Here is a 20,296-nt window from a genome sequence, read left to right on the forward strand (position 1 = left end):
AGCAGAGTTAGTGGATAAAACGAAGAAAAGGGTAAAACTAACAAACTGCAGTAAGAAAACTACTGAATCCAACAGTAACATGCTGTTTCCCATTATAACCTGACATATTACATTTTACTGTGAATAGTTTTGCATTTTAAGCCGTGTCTGAATCAATTGCACAAACGTCTGCAGTCATAGAACTATAGAAGTTATAGACGTCATAGTATGGAGACAGCTGAATATGTAGAGCTGTGTAAAGGAAAACACATAATTTCCAGGATTACTAACTTTATCAGCTGTATCTACCATTATTGACAATGATGTTCCATTTTTATTTCACATTTAGACACATTACTCATAAAGTCGTTTCACTCATGAACTGTTTTCAAAGCCAAATCCTCAAATTTTTTTGATGGGTTTTTCACCATGCTTCTGTATAATAAAGCTGTAGCATTTCACCTTCCTTACTCGTTTCCATACCTTCATCAGTGTCTTCATGCCATTTCTTTTCTTTGTATGCCTTCCACACAGCTTTATATTTCTCCAGTTTCCCTCTTTACTCTGTCTTTTCATATCTCCATTCACCATCCATAGCTTCTTCTTAATTCTACTCAGGTGCCCATGAGTGCATTCGTACTTTAACATAAAAAATTCATTCTTGCAAGTCCATACCTACTACTGTTCTATCCCATGGCAGCTACTCCTAATGTTTACTGTTAGCTTACTTTAATGGTTGGTATTCGTAATCAGCTTTTGAGTCCATTAATAGAAGCAAGCTGAAAATAATACCTTCTTTCTAAAAGTCCACAAACTACATAAAAATCAAGAGCTCTGCTATCTAGCAGCCTATACTACAGCTAACTTGATCCCTGCTAAAAGGGAATAGATGATGACTTTCTGTTTACCTACCTATCACTTATTCTCTTTCTCCCTTTCTCTCTCTTACTTTCTCTCTCTCAGACACACACACAGACAGACAGACAGACACAGCCACACACACACACACACACACACACACACACACACACACACACACACACACACACACACACACACACACACACACACACACACAGATAGATATTTAGTGCCGGAGGGCTAACTTCATCCCTCCTAACAGAGAACAGAGGTGTGTTTGTTTGTGTACATGTTCAAGTTTCATCAAGCCCTTCATATGTCAATCTACCCGCTCCCGCCCTGTCATTCACACACACACTGAACACACACCTTGACATAGACATTGAGTGTGCCTGGGCTGGCTCCATCCCGGCTGGATAGAGAGTAAAGAAAGTCGATGCAGTGGGTGTCATTCTCCTTCAGGGTGGGCATGTACAAGTGAGCCTTCTGACCTGATGCCCGGCCTGAAGCGTTCACCACCATGAACGAACCTACAGAAACAAAAATACAAAAATGACACTAATGAAATAGCTGTTGTTCCATTATCAATAATGAGTCTTTCATTGAACCTAACAAAGTTGGTCAATATTAGGACTGTGCGATATGACCAAAATCTCATATCCCGATATAAGAATTCTATCGTCCCGATAACGATATAAATCACAAAAATGTAACATTTTCTGTAAATTCTGTGAATCTCGGGCAGCTCGTCTTGCGGGAAGTGTTTCCAGCTGCGCGTCATGTACTGTAGCTGGAGTCGAGTTTTTTAACCGATGCATGAAACTATACATTTTTAGACATAAGTTGTAAAGGCCATTTAATTCTCATCCGTAAATAATCTGCTCTTTCACGTGATTCAGTTTAGTTTGAAAAGTCTCAACAGGATCTTGAGCTTTATTGTGAAAGGTTTATGTGGAACATAAACAAGCGGACACCCGATGCTGTTACCGTCGTTGTTGCTAACCACAACGCATAAAAACAGGCGCTTGTCCCTCCATAGTGTGGTTATATAAAATATATGAGAAAGAGAAAGAGAGAACGTTAAGAAATTAATATAGCCACTACAGTGACCATCAAAACGATGAAAAAATATTGCCGTAAACAGTTTATTTTGCGACACCACGAAGCAAACGATAGCGTAAAAAGAAACGATAGACATTTTTATATCGTCATCCGATATATATCGTTATATCGAACAGCCCTAAGTCAATACTGTGTGAAAAACATTTTCCAGGGTATGCGGAATTCAGACTTAATCTGCCACTTCTGATAACTGGTTCTTTTGGTTGCTTTGCTCCATACCATTCAAATAATTTTCAAGGTGTCATTAACATCTTGTTATGTGTACCACTGCATTTAGGCTGCAGCACAAATATCCACAAAGTAAACCAGCTGTAACCCTGAGAATTACTTGGTTATTCATTTAGACTTGTTTTGTTTTTGTTTAAGCACATAAAAAAGGTCAACCCAGTTGTCGTACCACTATTACTTTTGCTGCACAAATAAACATCTTCTTGATGGATTTATCCTGTAAATGTAGCAATGACAGAAACATGCTGCAACATGACTTTGTAGGCTAATTTCTGTTGAACACACAATTAATTTCTAAATACTAAAACGCTGGGACACAGTTGACTAGCTTTGTGTGACATTCGCCAGATGCTTGATAAAGCAAAAAAAAAAACAAAAAACCTCAGGGTCTTTAATTCACCAGAACTGTATATCAATGTCTTAATGTATCCACACCCTGGGGTTCTGAACTAAGACGTAAAACACATTTTCTCTGTTGGCTCGTTGTTTAAGTGTGTTTTAGTCAGTGCTTTATGGAGCAGGATGGAGCTTTTATGGGTTGGCCTCCTCCATTTGGCTGACTGCCATCAGGTGGACTGAGAGTTTGAAGTGACTAGGATACTGGCAAGAAAAGGGAAAGAAGAGATACTGAATCAAGCAGATGTGACTGTGCATTTCTAACGTGAGTTCTTGTGCATGTATGAAAATGTTCTGAATCAAAGTACGAAGAAATATGGGAGCTTAAAAATACAGTGAGTCATTTCTTTAGGTTATTTAGAAGAAAAAAAAACAATATTGTACTCATAAATATGCATCAATTAGTGTTTAATTACGTATTCCAACAAGTTGATGCCTTCTCTTCAATGAATTTAAAGTAGTTTGAGGAAATTAATATGTTGCCCCTCCATCTTTACTATAGTGGCCAGAGTTGACGTTGTCGCTTCACCTAATCATTTTTATGTATGCTGCTAAAGACCGGTCACATACATTCGCATCCCAAATGTGGGGGAAAAGAAAACTCATGCAGACTCAAGATATGAAGATGATATCTATGTTTTATCTAAAAAGGAAGAAAAGAAACAGTAATGTGAAGGAAAGAGGCAAATGTGATGGTGTCTGGACAAACTGAAAGTCAGTACTGGCACAGCAGTGCTTCCCAGATTGAAGAAGCTGCAAAGTAGAGCTGGGCGATATGAGATTTTTTCATATCACGATATGTTTTTTTCATTTCAGGCGATAACGATATCTATCACGATATAAGCCAAATAACTATATTTGTAAGATTTAAATGTGCCGTTGCTCACAAGTAAAATGTGAAATAATCAGCAGCTTGTTTTTATTTAAATATTTATTTCCCATAATAAGTTCAACAGGGTAGATGTACTTAAGGAACATGAGACTTTTTCAGATAAATAAAGGCAAATATTGCAAACTACACAAAAGGCAGCCGCTAAAGCGTTTAAGTTTCAAAATAGAACAAACGAAACAGACTAAATTGTCAATTCCACTTAGAAACAAAATATTAATTCTAAAAATAAATCTTAGTTTGTTTTACAGAAGAACAGACAAAACTGACTAACTTTTGTCAATATCAAATAAACTGAGAACTAAAAGGAAATTCTCAATCTCTCCTTGTTGTATAGCTGAGCTTTTCAAACAGTTTTAACAGTTACTTTAGTCTGACAAAAGCCGAATGACGAATTAGCGCTTCCAGTCAGAGACTGAGGCTACGTCCACACGTACACGGGTATTTTTGAAAACGGAGATTTTCCGTTTTCGTTTTAAAAAAATAATCCCGTCCACACATAAAGGGAGAAATGAAAGAAAACGCTGCTATGAACATGCCAAAGCAGCAGGTGGCGCTAGATTCCTAACCGTGCAGAAATGTTGGCCAATCAGAAGTCTAGAAGCCTCGGTGGGAAAAAGTAAACAAAGCTGCGGCATAGAAGCAGAACCGAGTCGTATGTGTGGACGGACAGTAACTGTGTGTATATGTAAGCATTTAAACACTGCAGAGAGTAGAATTAACAGTAACAGTATTGTAGAAATTCATTTCACCGAAACAATAACGTGGCGCAGTGTGACGCATGCACCAGTTTATTGTATTTCCAGACTTGCTTTCGGCACAATTTACAGTACGCGCTACTCTGTTTTTTGTCAGACTTGAAATAGCCGAAACACCTTCACACTACGGAACTTCTATGGCTCTTCCGTTCGACAATCTCTCCGGCATTGGAACCGTCATCTGTTTTCTCTTCGGTCACGCTCGGTTGATTTTTCTAGTCGGCACACTCATGTCCTCCATTATGCGCTGGCTCCATTACCCGCTGGCTGCTTCCCAAACAAACACACGTGTGGCTTGGCACTTGTGCTGTACGTAACAAGTCACGCGACGTGACGCTGCGGCTGTGATTGGTTCGGCTCTGCGCTACTTAGTTTGGATTGGCTGACCTTTTTTTTTTATTTTATTTTTTATTTTTTTATTTTAAGAGGACAAGAGCGGCGAGGTCTATCGCGATAGCTTAATTTCTCTATCGAGTAAAAGTTATATCGCGATACATATCGTTATCGTTCTATCGCCCAGCTCTACTGCAAAGAAAGAATTATTTTAAAAGTGATTGCCCACTTTCTGCTCGGTGTGTAATTTGACCTAACAGTCTAAATTGAAAGGCTTTGCTATCTCTTGGCTGACTGAAGTACAGTCACAATGTGAGAGCTAGTTCTAGCAGCCTAACAGAACCATTAGAAAGATTTGTTTGCTCGATTTCACCTCCTAAGATTCCAATTCACAAATATAATTTTCATGAGAGAAATTCATACTTTATAACTCAAATACTTGATTTTAAAGGCAGTGAAATGATGTGAAGACAATAGATTGTAATGGCAGGGCAAACCCATACACAAAGGACACTGACGTTTACTGTCACTGACTTTAATTCCTTGAAGATTACCATAACCTTAATCTTATCTGAATTCTGATCTTGAATAACACAAATACACATACAGAGGTGCCTGAAAACGACTGATGCCTCAAAACATTTCATCCATTTCAACTCAATGGAACTAATCCACTCTGGCACTGTGGAAGTCTGAGAGTATGATGGTTAATGTGATGGTTTATGTGTGCCTGTGTGTATTGATATTGTTGAAGTTACGGTAATTTGATGTGGGCCTGCCTGACAGCTGAGGTGTGTGTCTCACTGCTGAAGTTAAATGACGGTTTGTGTGTGTACGCTGCCTGCGTGCATGCAAAATTAATCTAGCCTGGGTTTCTAAACAGGTCTTTCCACAGCGAACTGGCTCTGATTACATTTCTTATTCACACAAACTCACACATAAACACACTCTCTCTATACTCCTTTTTTTGTCCTTTGATGCTCTGTAAAGCTCCTTCCACAGGTACTTTTGTTTATCTGCTTTTTTTGTTGTTTGTTTGTTTGTTTTTTAAAGCAGACTTGAGTCAGTCTGACACTCAAGCAATACGTGTGATGTCTGTTACCCAGAAACTTCTCTCACTATGACAACTCTCTGTGTGAAGGAAGCAGAAGTGTTACAATGTATCCACAAACACAAAAGGCACAATATTAAAGACCTTCACAGGTTAAACGAATTTATTATTTTACTACATTTTGCTGGGAAATCTTGTGTCCTGACTTTCTTGTGGATATTAGTTAGAAACGTGACGCACCAGTGTGTCCCACAACACTGAAAAAACTGCTCACGAAGCACTAGACGCAAAGAGTTGACCTGGCTTCCAAACACACTTTATCCCAATCTAATTGAGCACCCGAGGAATGAAGTAGAACCCCTGAGGCCCCACTCCAGAGAGTTGGGTCGGCATCCACCTATCGTTGTATATTCACACATATGGAACAATGTCATCCAAACAAAACACAAACAAAATGGATGCCCCAGACGCCTATAAAAAGCTATTTTGATACAATGAAATATCGCTAAGACACCGACAATGATGTTTTCATTCGGTCACAAATGTCATAGCAAACACAGACACACTATGACACACAAAAACAAGTGCACACAGCCATCATTTCACACATTGTTTCCCAGGTGTGAGGTTAATCTGTTAACGTGACAAAAACTGATGAATCGGTCTACCGTGTCAACACGCACACATAAGCACACTCGAACGCTTACACGTACATCAAAATAACTGGGTCAACTCAGTGCAACAAACGTTCCAGCACATATTGCCGCATGAGACCAGCTGTTTTCACAAATACTGCTGAGAGTTTGAGATTTCACTTTTACTTTTCAAAAACAGTCTACATCAAAGGGCAGCAGACGCCGCGACTGTGTCTGTCAGCGGCTGAAGTGCCTTTGAGCAAAGTATTTAACCCCTGGTGCTGCTATGCATCTGCACTGTAATGTGATCACATTCAAAATATTGTAAATAATGATACTTAACACTAAGAGAAGTATTATATTATTTTAATATAGTGGTAAATTGTTATTTGTACTAAATTACACTAAAAAATGATATTATTAACTCTGATTGGTTAGCCATTTTAAGTCTATGAATTAATGACAGGTATAAAAAAATAATCAAAACAATTTGTATTTAATGTATGAAAATATCATAGAAGATCATTTTAAGGATATATTCTGATTTAACAGGAGCTTAACTTAAGATTTGATTGACTCAAATTATATTTGACATATTTAACATCATATTTGTTGAATTATTTATGTTACTTTTTTTGTAGTTCAGCCTGTCATGGCATAAAATAAAAGATTATGATTTACCTGTGTAGGGAAACGACAGTTCCAGTACAATGTACAATCAAAAGCTGCCAAAATGTTAAGATTGTGGGGTCTAAGAATTTGGCAGCTCCTATATGGTGATCTATATGTGTATGAGTGTGAGGGAGAAAACATGGGACACAAGGAGGTTCTTAGATAAATATCAAAGGTGAGTCATACAGCTCAGCAATAATAAAATCTGGCTAGTTAACATGCAGGTTGCTGCACTCTCACAGAGATACACCACAGTGACAAGTGTACAATAGAAGATTCTTTAATGGTTTTTTTAGTACTTCAGTATTTTTCTGCATAAAATGGCTACAGTTTTGTAATTGTCAAAGGTTTTATTATAGTTCATGTTTCAGAGAAGTAGAGCACTTTCCTTCGATGATATTATTGGGCAACTCTTATTTAACAAGAAACTGGCTTGTGTAAAAAGAGGACAATGTTTCACTGTTCACCAAACTGCATATGTGTAAAAGAAAAAAAATCAAATGTGTGAGAGAATATGCTTTCTATGTGTCACTGACTTTCCACTGTTTGCAAGGGGTGACAAGAGAGTCACTCCTTTAAAAGGGCATAAAAATGGTTGTGAAGCGTGTAGGCTGCTGGCTAAAAATAAGAAACAATCTCACATGTAGAATGACAAATTGCGACCTCTGTTGTCTGTGGGGCCCAAAGGAAAATACTCAGAACACAAGCCTCCCACACTCTTACTTGTTATCATTTACTAGAGACTTGTTAGATTCTGCATATCATTAAAAGCAGCTTTAAACTGAGAGAAACCCTTTATTCATTGCGATCATTGTAGTTTCCTCTTTCTCCTTTCAACTAAGTAAGGAGGGAGATAAAGCAGTATTTTAATATGTGAGTTAAGAGTTAAGTAAGACTGCATGGAGAGTGAGAGACACTGGAAAGAAGAAAAGAAATGAGCAAAGAAACAATAAAAAAACATAATATTTGATGTAGACAGGCTTTATAGTTATGACAAAATATGCTACAATATAAAATAGCATAATTTTCATTATTGTTAAGTTTATCACTTAAAGAAAACACTATGAACACACATACAAAGAGGCAAACCCATATGTTCAATGCTTCAATGTCCCAACCGGGCCCTGCCATTTGCCTTTGCATCACCTTTTAGGTTAAGCCTCATTTGCCCTTCAAATCCCCCAGTTCTTCATGCTTATTTGCTTCTTAAAAGGCTGATATATATTTAATTATTTTAACAACTTAAAATAGGCATATAAGTTTAAATTTCTTGTCAACTGCAAACACAGAATTATGATACTGCATGGAAATAACTGAGTCCAAACTCACTCCCACCTACGCTCGGGTGGAAACCTTGGCATCATATGCACTGGACAGATTTTAGCATTATCTTTCAACATGCCAGGTTAACTTTTTAAATTATTCTAAGCCAAGCCATATTCTGTTCCTAAACCCAGCCAAGTTTTTATGTCCAAACCTAACTGAACAGCAAGTAAAAACAAAAAGAATAAACGAGGGAAACAAAAGTAAGCGCCTCATGAAAACAAGCCAGACTATGAGCAAAAATAAAGTTCTACAAAGGACATGAATCTTGTCTTCTTCTTGATGGTTTTGTGATTTACTGATCTTTAAGTTGAAAGTGGTTGCAAATATTTCCTTAAGGTATTTCTATGTTTTTGCATTGGTTCAATGCAGGGCTAATGGACAGATTTTGCGGACCAATATGTTGTGGTAGTGTACTGTCACTTGGGGGCAGTGTCACAAAAAACTGTCTGTGGGCAGACTCCTCCTTGTGCTATCGTTTGTCCTTCTGCTAGCTATAGAGACATGGCAACATACAAAAGCTGTGTCCCAAAACGTAGGCTGCATCGTTCGGGGGCCGCATTACGTCACAGCCAGACGATGAAGGCTGTCCAAGCCAATTTCAAGCTGTGTCCCAAAATGTAGGCTGCATCCTTCGGAGGCCGCATTTGAAGGCCGATTGCGTCACAGCCAGGCGACGAAGGCCGTCCCAATTCGTCGACTCCTTCAAATGCGGCCGACAAATGTGTCCTTCATTTCTCCGAATTTGAAGGACACATTTGTCACATTTGTGGGTCGGGTGTGTCCTTGGTGGCCCACCATATCCCAGAATTCATAGCGCGGCCCAGCCAATTTCAGTTTCCAACACTGGCGGCCGCTACTAAGTTTTAATATTACTCTTTCTGGGTCACAAAATAAACTTTTTTTAAACATATTTTCAGGCAAGAAAGTAGCTGTGTAAACTTCAAATATCTGCTTGGTTTATCAAGACATCGCATATTTGCAAAAGCGCTCCGACGATTTCGTAGACGTCTGTTACCCACCCGCTCGATATCTAGCCGGGGGTTCAATGGTCACTCTGCGAGAGCAGCAGACTCCCGGCTTCATTGTTTTCAGACCCTGCCGTCTTTCGCTATTCAGGTTAAACACGATATATAAGTCACTCGGATAACTTAAAAATTTAATTGTTTGGCCTTTTTTGGTGTTTTATTGCTTCCGGAGTAAATCGGTTTGGCTGAGATCAAAGTTATTAGATTATTAGATTCAATAAAACTTTATTAATCCATCGGGTGGGTTCCTCCGGGATTTTCACACAGCTGAATAAATGTCAAACAGAAAACTGATTAAACTGACGGTCAAGAATTTACGCCAGTGTCCTGTTATATTTTAGATAGCAATGAGCAGACGGCCGAGTTTGTTAAACTCCACCGACACAGCGGTGACGCAAATCTGAAGGTTAGACTGTCCCATTTCACAGCCTCGCACTTCCGGCCTTCTTGGTCTTCGAAGGACCCGGCCCACGTAGGCCGCAAAGGCCGGGTCCTCCGAAGGATGCAGCCTACGTTTTGGGACACAGCTAAAGAGCAGAAGTGGCCACTCTCCATGCTTTTCATATTGTTTTTGATACTTTAAGCTTTGCTCCTGTTTGCTGATGTTGTCCCTTTCCATGTCCAACTCACTTTTTAGCATATGCACCATCTGTGCATCTATGGTACACAGATGCAGCATCATAAATAAGCTTTATGCAGACTTCATTGATCTTTCAAACAGGATAACTTTACAGCTATTTCCCCTCACCTTTATACAAATCTTCAGTGTATTTTTTTTATTCAGTTATTTTCTTATAAAATTATGCCTCTGCTATCCTCATTTGTTACTGTTCCCTTTTGTCTTTGTAACATTGTTTATATATCCTCATATTTGTCACTGTCTTAATATTTATTGATCTTTCAATCACATGTCTTTAAAAGGCTGCAAGGGGTTGTTCTGTTGTCTGTGTTCATAAATATTGACGTGGATATTCACTGCAAGTTGAAGCATACTTTAGATTGCATACTGTAGATTCTATGCAATTTTTTAGAAATCTTTGTGTCCTTGCTGGAGAATGAGCGATGGCTCTGTCCCCACCCTTACATCTCTCCTCACTGTCTCTTATCCTTGCAGTAATCTGGTAAGTGGCAAATCAATAATTGAAGTGCCATTATTGGGGCAATGGGCTAAGCCATAAATGCAAACAACTCATTTATCCATCTAAAAGTGAATATGTGCTCCTACCATTTTATCCTCTATACCTTTTTCACTCCATCCTTGTCTGTAACCTTCTTTGAAATCCACTTATAATCCATTCGCCTTTCTTCTAGCTCCCAGCTTCAGTCTTTCTGTCTCTCTCTATCATCAGTGGCTTGTACAAACAGACGCCTCACCATTAGAGTGACATTTACTTTCAACACCAGGCCGAAAGAGCATCAAAATCTAATTCATTTACACCTATTATAGCAAATGGAGCAGGTGGTGTGTCTGAATGTGTGTGTACTTGCACAATTGTTTGTATGTGCCTAGGGAATTTTGTCACTCTTCACAGACCTCACAAATAGCTTCCATAATGCTTTTACATTGGTTTACATTGCGGCTGGCTAGCTCTCTTCATTTGCACAAAACACAAAAGCTCAACGTTGACACTTTACCAATACGTAGAAGCAAAAGGAGCAGGAAAAATCCTGATGACAAAGCAAATGCTGGCAACTTTGTCTCAAAAAGAAAACAAGAGCTTGCTGAGATTGTGTGCCTTTCTAAAACCTGGGAGTGTAACTGTACGATTCCCAGGGCAGCCAGTTCTATCAGTCTTGGTAAAATAGCACAGATAGGGTCACACATGTCCTTTAGATGCAATAACATGTCATTTTCATGTCGTCTACACCTCAACAAGAAGGGCAAAAAGTAGTCTCAGTACCATAAAGAAAGATAAGAACTTCAATCTACATAATCTCCATGACAAACTTTTTTTTTCACAAAACAATGGGGTTTTGAGGTTGAGACATAAAAGTCGCAACAAAGCAGAGAGAGGCGCAGACTAAATCGCTTTTTAATAGATCAGTTACATTCCCAGATTTCCTGTTGAAACATGACGTTGATGCAAGATGTTCACAGTACGATGTGCTCAAATGGCTCCCTGGGGTCTCTGCTCAAAGCATGCTGTGTAGCTCTTAAATCTCTCTTTCATTCTTCTTATCGGGTGTTTTGTGTCTGTCATCTTTTGGATTAAGACGAGCTCTGAGCTCTGAGCAAGATATCTCTTGCTGTTCTTTTAATATCTAAGAGTGTGGTATACATTTGTAATTTTGACTGAGTTTTTGAAATCCAGCAATAGAGATTTGATTTGATGGTGTAGTGAGACAGCGTATGTCCACATGTGGCCTCGAAATGTCTGTCAGGAAGCTACTGTGGCTGTTTTTGTACTTTATCTTAACATTCTGCCAACTTTTTTTTATACACCTACTGTGCTCTTCTGTATCTTTACAAGACTTGTTATTATATTGTCACTGAATATAGTGATCAGAACTTAAACAATGGTATATTTTAGCTGCAGAATTATGTCCTTTCCTTTATGTGTGTTTAAGAAAACACTACAAAACTATCAAATTCAGCGGATATAGCTGGTATAGTGCAATCACAAAAGATGAGAGAACAAAGATACTGGTCTCTAACTTACAACCTCAAATCCCCCAAAAGTTGGGGCGCTACATAAAATATAAAGAAAAGTATATATTTTATTCTAAACAGAACATAGAGAACACATCCAGAATTTAAACTTTGTTCAAATGTACCATTTAAAGAAAAAAACAAATGTCATGTTGAATTTGATGGCCACAATACATCTTAGATGAGTTAGGACAGGGCCATGTTTACCACAAACATCTGGAAACTGAAGATACCACATGGTGTATTTGTTGTCCCACTCTTGTATGATAAAGGATTGTATGCGCTTAACAGTCTTTGAAATAATGTTCATTTCATGATGTGCCATTGGTGCAAACTCTGCAAGCAGGCCATATGACAGTATGTTTGCACCAAGTACCGCAGCAATTTCCTAATGTTGTAAACCTGCTCAACATTTGGCAATAAAACCCTTTCTGATTCTGATTCTGAGGCCAGTTTAGCACTCGGACTCTTTTATTACAAAGCCATGCTTTTGTAATAAATGCAGTATTTTAGCATTGTCTTGCTGAAACGTGCAAGGCCTTCCTTAAAAATGACAATATCTGGATGGGAGCATTTATTGCTCTACAACCTTTATATAACTTATAGTAATGATGATGTTTTTTTCCAGTTGTGCAATATTGCAGTTCCTTAGGCAATTTCCTCTCTTTATAGTCTGACGTCTATGTTTTCCAAAAAGAAGTTCAAATTTCAACATAGAACAGTTTTCCATTTTGTCTAGCTGCATTTGAAATTACCTTTCAGATAGTGTTCATATATAGCTTCTTGTTTGCACGATAGAGCTTTAACTTGCATTTGTGAATGAGACAGCGAACTTTGTTCACAGATAATGATTTTTGGAAGTTCCTCCAGAGCCAATTCAGTGATGTCCATGACAGAATCTCACCTGTTTTTACTGCAGTGGCTCCTGAGGGTCTTATGAACACAGACATCCAATACAGATTTTTAGCCCGGTCCTTTGCACACAGAGATTTCGCCAGATTCTCTGAATCTTTTAATGACATTATATACTGTAGATGTTGAGATATTCACAGTTTTATGTTGAGGAACATTATTCTGAAATTGCTCCACAGTTTGTACAGTTTGTAGTTTTTTGCAAACTGGTGAACCTCTATCCATCCATGAGAAACACTGTAGTTCTAAGATGCTCTTTTAATACCTATTTGTGCTACTGTTGTTCTGCCAAAACGCTCCAGTTCCAATGTATTTCTCCAGCCGTTTCTTTTTTTTTTTTCAGAATCACTTACTTTTGCAATATCCAGACATATTCTCAGTTCAAATGTAATGTTTCAATAGTGAATAAAAGATGACTTTATGAGATTCGCAAATATAGCATCCCAACGTTTTTTGGAACTGGGTTTGTACCTTATTCCACAATATGTGAATAGCTTGAGGTATACCACGCTAATAACTTAATTTGATTGGATTGAAATACAGCTTGCTTTCTATATAAGGTGTTGTGTGTAAGTTTCCTTGTTTTATTCTTGTATTAGGTAAAGTGAAGTTTATTTGTATTTGAAGTTAATTTCCCTGCATATTTTATTGTTATTTACGCTTGCCAGCTGGATAACAGTGAGGAGGACTGTGGTGGTGTAACTACACAGGTGTATATTGAGATAAAGAAGCATGAAGTGAAACTATCTGGATCACAATGTGTTGTTAGCAGCTGCGTCTCTGAAGCATCTTTGAATTTTTACACAATCTCACATCTACATATTCACGTGTTGACATCAATCCATGTCTGTGTGGCAGGTGAGGTGTGTGCATCTATTCAGTCCTTTTTTTTATTGCCTTAATAATCAGGAAGACTTTACTTCTTAATTAAGCACCTGCTAATCATAGAAATAATGATTCAGAAGAAACTGAGCGTTACAAAACATATTTTAGTTAATTTATTTAATTAATGCAAAAATGCTGTCCCTTATAAATTAAAGTTGGACAAATGTAGAAATATGCATACCCACACATGTATATTCAGAATGTGGAGGCACAGAGCTTTTAGCTATTAAGTAGAAAATTAATAAGGCATCTCATATACATATACATGTGCCTGCAGGCCAATGAGAAGGTGATTTAATCCTTTCCTGATTAAGTGGTAAAGACAGGAGATTGGCATTATTGATCAGGACTTTTGGAGCAATCTCTCTATTTACGTAATCAATGCAGTCTCTCGCGCTCTCTCATACTTGCTCACAAACACCCCCCCCCACACACACACACACACACACACACACACACACACAAAAGTAGCTATGGTAAAACCTTGTGCAAGGATTTTGAGTTGACCTGAGGGTACTCTAAATCCCAAAAGCCCTTGCTGAACAGGTGATGGGAGTGTTGACCTATAGGAGATCGAAAATTGAACATGTGACTACTGACACCACAGATAATGGATAGGGAAGCTGGCTTATGTGCTTCTGTTTTGCTCTTATCCCATGTTTCCATCCATGTGTAGATGTGTTTGTATGTATGCGTGTGAGCTCTCAAGGCAAAGTACAGCAAAAAATCACACACACACACACACACACACACACACACACACACACACACACACACACACACACACACACACACACACACTCACAGCTATTTGGCTTCCATATATCACTGGGTTTACGATTGCTCTCTGCTATTCCCCACTTTCCTCTCTGTAGCACTGAACCTGTGGGTAATTGGCTTTTTAATGACCTCTGCATTTCCACACATTTCCCATATTGGTTATTTGCCTTCTCAAGCCTAATCTGAGAAGTCACACAGAGAGGGTGATGGTGTGGGTGGGGTGGGGGCAGGTAAGAGAGTAGACATCACAAGAGAAGAGCAGAAGACAAGGTGGAATTTTCATCCATGTATTATGACGCATACTGAAAAATTGCAAAGGCAAAGGAACACAAAATTGAGTAGGAAATTTTTTGAAATGACACAGAGAGTAGCAAAGTAAGTGCATTTATAAAATAAACAAGGATTTCAGTTCTGGGTAATCATCCTGAAGAATGAGACAATTTCATTGCAAAGCTATTCCAAGAAATGTCCGGATAATGTCTGCCCACCATGACCTTCAGAAATGTCACAACTACTATTTCTATCCCTACAAGATTCCATTACGACAACTACATGGACCATTTATGTCTCTGTTGAATATTTAGTTGTTTTTTGTTTGTTTTTTTTACTTATGCTTGTGCAGTGTAAGACGTGCTTGGTATGTCACATTAATATATTACCATTATTGTCTTCATATGGACTTATCTAATCCATATACATTGGACTCTCTATGCAGTATGTGATGTATACATAAGTGATTACATATTTGAATTTATTTAGTGTAAGTCTGTAGATCTTTGTTTTTCTTTGAGCTGCAGTGCATTTTGATTTATATGTACAACTGTGAGCAGCATAGCTAAGATGTATGACTGAAAATTCTGTTTCAGAGGGATAAAGAGGGAAGAAACGGCCACCAAAAAAAAAAAAAAAGAATTGAAAACGAGATATTCCCTTCACAGGAAGCAGAAAAGGGCTTTGAAGTAACTTTGCTGCAGGTGTGTCAGCCAGTCAGTAGTCAACAGACAGAAGGGTCAGGCTTTCAAACTAAAAATAAGGTCTTTTATTCAGTCCTGCAAGTTAATTGCAAGTAGTCCCAATGAAGCACCATTTAAGCACCATTTAATCGTAGGAACCATTTCCAAAATAGAAACGGCTTGTGTTTGCAGTTCAGTGACTTAACTTGTTGGTTTGATCGTTTTAGCCAAAGCTGTTCACATTGAATGAATAAAACACGTTATAACAGGAGCAAGATGGCATTTAATCTGACAAATCTTTAAAATAAACCGCTAAAGTCATATCCAGTGTAAGCATTTGATAAACAATGTTATAAAGGTCACTGATGAAGGAAATCAGTGTTGGGTTTTAACAAAAACATTAGCAACATATGCAAAATCTGGAAAAAGGGTTAGACAAATGATCACTAAAATGATCAGGTAAGTAGTAGTTCTGACTGTAGTTATTATGGTCAGGTTATTTTCTGTAGGTAGGTAGAATTTAAAACCCATCATGTCAACAACAAGGTTGTGACATTATTAATGTCACATGATTTATTCATGCCATATTTACTGCCACTGCCCCACATATGTCAATAAAAAACAACATTGCATTTGCACGTATATGTGAGATTGTTCCTGCAATTCAATGTGAATAAGTGTCACTTTCACACTTTCCTGCTTAAATGTTTGCTTGTACTCACATATGTGTCCAAATGCACATGAGTCAGTCTGTGTTTGTCACATATGTATAATTATTTCTGAAGCTTTTAGTGTGCATGAAATTGACAAGAAAACGACCTTAAGAAACTTAAACCGTCTCAAAGTATTTGACTGCAGAGAACACACTTGTACTGTAATTGATGTGGTTACATTTGAATTATTGACAAGAATTTCATGCACCAGTTGTCTCTCATAATCAATGCATTCTGCAATTCAGCTGTTGACAAGAGTTTAAAAAAAATCTATTGTATGTTTGAAGACCGTGTTATTGAAATGCATCATTAAAGTTCAGAGAATGAACACAGTCTGCAAAATACAGCCCGGAATACCTGAATAAACAGAACTGCATATTTCATTATTGAAATGCAGTGTTACATAGCACAGTGTTGTTTAGGCCAGATCCAATTTCTTTGAAACTGATGAGAAGAAAAATAGCCATACTTGTTTATCTACCACAGCAGCTTTTCAAAAACAAATGCATACTTCAAGTAAAAACTCCTGTAATCATTTAGATCTTTTCTACAACCATCACAAATGTGGCTTGGTTTCATCTTTGATTTGTTTCTAAGACTTTTACAAAAGCAATTGCACAAATGACACACTGGAAAGACGGGTGAACTGGAGAAGAAGGCAGAGTAGAAAAAAACAGTTGTCTGAATGAACAGTAAATTCAGTTCAATTTGGTTTTATTTATTTTGCACCAAATCACAACAGCAGTTGCCTCAAGGTACTTTATATTTTAAGGTATAGACCCAATAATAATACAAATGAAACCCTAACAATCAAACGACCTCCTATGGGTGAGCACTTGGCGACAGTGGGAAGGAAAATCTCTCTACAGGAAGAAACCAAGCTCATAGAGGGGCAGCCCTTTCAAGCTCGGGTCCTCTACCAGAGGCCTGGGAGCTTGAGGGTCCTGTGCAGTATCTTAACTGTTGCTAGGACTGCGCTCTTCTGGACAGAGATCTCCAATGTTGTTCCGCACTTAGTGCTCCGATTACACTGGGACCACCGTTACCTTCACCCTCCACATCTTCTCGAGCTCTCCTCTGAGCCCTTGGTATTTCTCAAGTTTGTTGTGTTCCTGTTATGCTCTCTCTCTTCCTCTCATAGCATAACATGGCCTATGCATACAGTAAGCATAATTTGTACTATCATCAATTGCTTCTTTCTACAAAATACAGAGTGCAGGTGGCACAAATTCACTTTGAGCTGAATAACTCTAGAAAACACTTGTGATATGTTTTATTAATTATTATGTCAAGCGTCTGTTTTAATTTGTTTTTTAAACAGTAAGCACCTCTGAGGATCTAGGACGTGGTAGAAAAAGACTATTCTCATAGTAGCAATATCTGGCAAACAGTGACTTTCAATACAATGATCAGACCATGCAAAGAATTTATTAAAGCAAAGAAAATATATTGATGGATATAAGCAAAAATGATGGACAGAACAAAAAGTACTTGCATTACAGTGGGCATATTTTACTTTTAACACTTTAGCAACAAAGCGGGAAATAGTGCCATCCGGCAACTTCTGCTCCAGATGAAGTTGTTGTACCATCAGGAGGTGTATTGGGGTTGCTGCCGTGAAGTTACAGTTGGCTGGAGTTGGTTCAGGGTTTTTTTCAGACTCCACGACTACTGAGGACAAAAATGAGGTTCAAAGAGAGATAATAATTTTCTCTCTATGTACACTGCATGGGACATGTACACCTATTTCCCTATAAGAGCTTATTTCCTCTTCATTCGCCTAAAGGAGAAAATCACTCAGCGAATATTATGGATATTTTTATAACCCCACATGAGTGCTGCCTTGTAAAGACACACACACACACACACACACACACACACAGGTAGGCACATGCAAACACACACTATCAGTGTGCTGAAAGGCACATTTGACTCACATGCACAGTAATATAGAGCCCACAGCTGGGTGTAGGGTATATAATTTAACCACTAACTGCAAATGAAGAAACACATCAGGGGCTCAGATTAGATGGAGCTGGCAGAGATGGAAAATGAAACAGAGGCCATCGATGATGTCTTTGTGCTTTGTGTTCTCCCCCCCTCTCTCTCTCTCTCCTTCTGGTTATCACCTTCTTTTCCTTCCTTGTCTGTCATTTTTAGACATTATTGCCTTTCTTTTAGTGTTTGTCCCATTCAGTCTGCCCCACTCTCTCTCGCTACCCCTTCCACACACAGTCACCCCCACACACTCACATATAAACACAGAGTTATCACTGGCCTACAGGGACTCATTACTTCTGTGATCCAAGGCTTTTATATGGTGGCTTGGTCTTAAAAATGGGCATTTATTGCTCCCCCTGATAAATAGTGCATGTGTGTGTGAGTGTGTTTGTTACTGAATCTGCTGTTTACTGGGTTTCTTTGGAAAATATATATACAGAAAATGCATATTGTGTTGCAGAATGAGTGTGTTTAAGTGTGTATTAAAAAGACAGATAGTCAAAGCAAGAAATGAAAAACAGCAAAGGTCATGTGTGACTGTTGAAGCAGTGACTATCACTTGAACAGATGATGGACAAGATTCTCTGACACCCCAGCGTGAATGGACTGCAAACAAAAATTATTATTTCTATCTTCCCAGGGATCTCATTCTAGAACCAGAGAAAGGGCAAACATAGTGCTTATAAAGTCTGAATAAAAGAGAAGAAGCCAATTGTGTTTTCTTTCAGGAGCAATAAGGGTGTAAAGAAGTAATCACAAACACTCAAACTTGCCTAAAGGAAAAGTAAGACAGAGGTTCAGTCACTGTAGGTGAATACACTCTCAGCTTATCTGTGTGTGTAAAATGCCAAGGCTACAGAAGGACAGTTGGATTGAACTGCAGAGGTAGTTTGAGAAGTTTCTATGGACATCTTGATACTTTCATTTCGCTGTAAGGCTGGGTCACTGTTTACTTGCCCTTTGCTGTAGTGTGATTGCATGAGCACTGACTCTCCATAGTGAAAGGTTAGTGGGAAGTATAAGTTTGGGAAAGGGTCAAAGAAAGTGCCAATGAGGTCAATAGTAAACCACTGGAAAGAAAGAGCAAAGAACTATTAGACTTTCTCAACACAGAAAGTGAAGAGTAATAAAACACAGAATTGGCACGGCACCTGGGGGTCCTGGCCTGGCTTCACCATCTTTCACATTCTACCTCGCGCCCTCTCTCATGGCTGGCATTCCCTCACCTTGGGGGATTTCCTCGGGCGTGTTGCTACAGCTGGCATGGGATTGGCAGCGGCACCTATTTATTCTCACCTCATCATCCAGCCCATAAAACCACCGTGTCGGGTTCGAATCTTTGGCTGTCTCATGGACAACTAGTTAGACTTTCTCTTGATTATTTCCGAGTGAACGCCTCTTGTGCTCATCACATTTTCTTCTCCACTTTCAGATTTCGCACAGTTGGTCATCTTCACATTCAGCACTTCGGGCTCTAGAGAGCTGTTGACCTCCCTCACCTGCCTGCCCACTTTCCCTCTGTCTTCCATTCAGAGAGATTCATAAATATTATTGCTGGAGACTGCTTCAAAGTTTATTGACAGTCTGAGCAATTGTGGCAGCTGTTTCCTGTAAGTCAATCGGTGAACTGCGTTTGTGTTTGAGTTTGCTTCAAAGTGCAATTCTTATGAATCATGACATAAATTACATATGAATTTACATATTATTATTATTATTATTGGTTCTGTTTTTTCTTATGTATAGGTAATATCAGTTCAGACAGATTTTCATTTAGTACCCTCTGTTGGTCTCCCTATTGCTCACTCATCATCCAATCCTTCTCCTTCCCTTCATCTTATTCTCTTATCTCATGGTTCAATGTCTGTCACCGACTGCTCTATCTGCTCTGGGTTACAAAAGGATTTTACCAGTCAGATAATCCATCTATCTTCATCTTCCATGCTCTCTGTGAATATACACCACTGCTTTAATGGCTTTACTCAGAAAGATACCAACAGCTCCAAAAAGCTCTCAGAGCGACATTTCACTGGAAGCCATGATTCCCTTGCTCATTTTAAAGTGAAGGAGACTTTTTTTATTTCTCTGTATTTAGCCAGGAAAAAAGCTTGCCGAAGAGCGTAGTTTTAT

At 38.5% G+C, this 20,296-nt stretch overlaps 1 protein-coding gene across 11 annotated transcripts in view; it reads right to left on the reverse strand.

Moving 5' to 3' along the window:
* The window catches only part of ptprt (protein tyrosine phosphatase receptor type T), a 311,416-nt gene that overhangs the window by 235,051 nt on the left and 56,069 nt on the right, over window positions 1-20,296 (reverse strand). For all 11 annotated transcript variants that reach the window (XM_086293067.1, XM_086293065.1, XM_086293066.1 and 8 more), the window contains exon 3: window positions 1,210-1,370. In XM_086293067.1, the coding sequence (XP_086149193.1) occupies window positions 1,210-1,370 (161 nt within the window). The remainder of the gene's footprint in view (window positions 1-1,209; window positions 1,371-20,296) is intronic.

This window comes from Aulonocara sp. 'chitande type north' Nkhata Bay, linkage group LG5 (assembly GCF_057382095.1).
Source record: "Aulonocara sp. 'chitande type north' Nkhata Bay isolate Kocher_YH1m ecotype deep benthic linkage group LG5, A_spYH_male_GT1.1, whole genome shotgun sequence".
In the NCBI taxonomy this organism is placed as follows: domain Eukaryota; kingdom Metazoa; phylum Chordata; class Actinopteri; order Cichliformes; family Cichlidae; genus Aulonocara; species Aulonocara sp. 'chitande type north' Nkhata Bay.